The 3,077-nt window shown below is 57.8% G+C and overlaps 1 protein-coding gene across 1 annotated transcript; it reads left to right on the forward strand.

The window, feature by feature from the left end:
- Positions 1-136: 136 nt before the first annotated feature.
- H257_19238 (hypothetical protein) lies at positions 137-2,791 on the forward strand (the record flags this gene model as incomplete). The annotated part of the gene is made up of 1 exon (XM_009848385.1): positions 137-2,791. One exon carries the CDS (start codon positions 137-139, stop codon positions 2,789-2,791), a length of 2,655 nt encoding a protein of 884 aa, XP_009846687.1.
- Between the last annotated feature and the right edge of the window lie 286 nt (positions 2,792-3,077).

Consider the following 3,077-nt stretch of genomic DNA (forward strand, 5'->3'; position numbering starts at 1 on the left):
CCTGCTGCCTTCCTTGGATGTGGTAGCCGTTTCTAAGGCTCCCTCTCCGGAATCAAACCCTACTTTTCAATTTGCTCCCCCGTGCACAGGCCCACTGTCTGGCACCCCGCTTAGCGAAAAGAACCCTAGTCACCCAATGACTGCCTTCGGACCAGCTTCCGCCCCATCTGGTGGGTCATCATCCCACTCTCCACCGCATTCGTCACCCAGTGCCGGAGGGACACCGTCCCACACCCCATCCCACTCCGACGCCCCATCCCCCTCCGCACCCACTACCGGTGCACCCCAGTCCCACTCTAGTGGCACCGCCCAGATGAGGGCTGACTATGCCCCCACCGATCGTGTTGTTGCCCTTAGGGCCTCGAAAGAGAGTGAGCAAGCTCTTCATGAGCCTCTGAACCCACTGAACAACCGTGCTGGGGGCAACCGTCACGCTACCTTGATCGACCGCTCTGGTCCCGATCGCGTTGCTGCCCCTAGGGCCTCGAAAGAGAGTGAGCAAGCTCTTCGTGAGCCTCTGAACCCACTGAGCAACCGATCGGGGGATCACCGACACCATGTCGCACCGAACGAACTACCAGCTTCGGCTCCCAATCCGCCTTCCAGCCGACGCTCGAAGAAAAAGCAGGCCATGGCCACCGCCGCTCCTTCCACGTCTACCCCGGCGCCACCCTCTACTCCATCTTCCCCCACTAAGCCTGCAGTGAAGGATGCTGCAGTGGAAGACCGAGCATGGCGCACCGAATGGTATTCCTCTCACCCCCGCAGCGAACGCAGTCGCCCCACGGAAGCTGAATTTGCAGCGGCCATGGCGATCTTCAATGACTCGGACGTCGACCCTGCCTCACAACGCATGGCAGCAATGAAAGGATTGCCTACCCCGGTGCAGGATGAGTACCCCATGCTGATCTCATGCAAGTCGGCTGCAGCGACGTTCCCGCTACAAATCATGCTCGACTGCTTGGCCGCAGGGAACCAACCCAGCGCCTGGACGGATGCGAAGCAATATTGCCGCAACTTCAAGCGCATCAAGAACGTCGGAATTGGTTTCACCTGCACTGACCGCGACCTCGTTTCTCGCCTCGGCGGACTCGTCCTCAAGATATGCGGGCGTCCCTTCACCGTCAAGAAATACTCCGAATACCACCACCTCTACTGGGTCGATGTTGTACTATCTGACTCAACGATGCCATCTGACGTTTGGGACTATTTCATGGCGCATGGAGATCAACCGGTCCTCCTTCAATCATCCTTCTCCAAGAATGCGATTCATTCCAAGCACATCACGGTCTACTTCGGCAACCAACGCGTCCCGGCATGCCTCCTCCTGGGCGCAGATGACCCAGTGCGCGAGATCATGATCAAGGACCAAATCTGCATTGTTACCCACAAACTCTCCAAGTTCAACCTTGTCACCCCACCATCCATCCAGCAACGTTCTACCAAACCTAGCGGTCGTTCGACACCCAAGACTAAGGCAATGTCTCGATCAGAGGCACCACCTGCCAACCACACTACGGCGGATGCAGCAATGGTCGACCCTGTCGACCAAGACATGGATGCCGATGATGCCGCCCTCACCAAGCCCTCGCTACCTACAACGGAACACCACACGGCCTTTGAAGATGATGGCGATGACGACTCTGAGTACTTCCCTGGCTCTGGTGACGAAGACTCGGATGCTGATGATGCATCCGGCGATGACGCCATGTCAACGGACGCGGATTTCATGCCATCCCCTCGACCACCGCGTCCAGTTGTCCGCCCCGACTTCCTGCACCATGAGCCAGCAGCCGCCATCACCCCCCCTCTACGCAACCCTCCTCCGTCTAGCCAGCTTTGGGAACGCGCATCTTACTCCCGCAGAGCGGTCATTCTCAACTACCCACCACCTCCTACTCCCACGTATGCTGTCGAAGTTGCCATCGATCATACGCCAGGGGCCGTGGTCCACGCCTTCCCCGAAGGATACAACAGATACTCGGTACTGGCGTACCCCTCCAACGAAGACAACCTTGCACCCTTGCTGGACATTACAGTGGCTGACACTCCCGGTATCTACCCAGCCTTCCCTGTGAAGACGTATGCAAGCACTTTCGATGACTTGCCCACCTTGAACACCACTGTGGAATCCATGTCCATCGCGGAAGTGAACGCCTTCATCTCATCCTTTGTGGCCAAGTACGCGCGATGCGACGACCCAACGAAATCGCTCACCCTTATCCAAGGACACCCCGGCTTCGCAGCGCCTCTTTTTGATGCAAAGCAACCCACCAACTTCGAAGTCATCACGAAGAAGCTCCCCGGTCACGCCCTGCAACGTCTCATCCAGAGAGAGCTTCCCCACATCGACTACGCCACCACCATAGACCAGCACTTTAACTCCCAAGTCGTTCCGTGGTGGTATTTCGTGTTTCCATCCGATGATCCTGCTCCAACACCCCTCTCCGCTCTGCTACGCCACGTGGACACGGACGCACTGCACCTGCACTCCGCACTCGCCCTAGTCTGCCTATTTCTGCAGATCTGCCAGCCTGAGTTGTACTTCAACACGCTCAAGATCCATGCGGTGCTTTCGGGACTAGCACCACCCCCAAGTGTTGCCGTTGCTACCCTAGCAGCTCTGCCGCATTTTCTCCTTACCGACGCCGTCCTTGTGTCGATCGCCGCGTCACCCATTGGTCACATGCTAATGACCTCCAACATTCACCCCGACGTCAAGGCTGCACTCTCGACACTGGCCACACTCTACCCCCTCCCTACCCACCACGTTCACGGCTTCCGCGCTTAATCCCGCCACAGCATGGCGCCTGCACGGCGCGTCGATCAATGCCAATGGATTGAACCGCGCCCCACGATCCCAATTTTCCCTCCTCGCTTCCAAATTCTCCTTCATTGCACTTCAAGAAACCAAGTTCACGGCCACCGTCAACCACGACAAGGCTACCCACATGTGGCATACCACCGACTCCAGGGGATCGTCGTTTTGGTCACATGATTCGTCTCAAACATACACCGGCCACGACGGCGTTGGTCTCCTGCTAACCGGCTCCTGTCCACTGGAAGATTGCACCGAC

Source organism: Aphanomyces astaci (genome assembly GCF_000520075.1).
Source record: "Aphanomyces astaci strain APO3 unplaced genomic scaffold supercont1.425, whole genome shotgun sequence".
NCBI lineage: Eukaryota > Oomycota > Saprolegniomycetes > Saprolegniales > Verrucalvaceae > Aphanomyces > Aphanomyces astaci.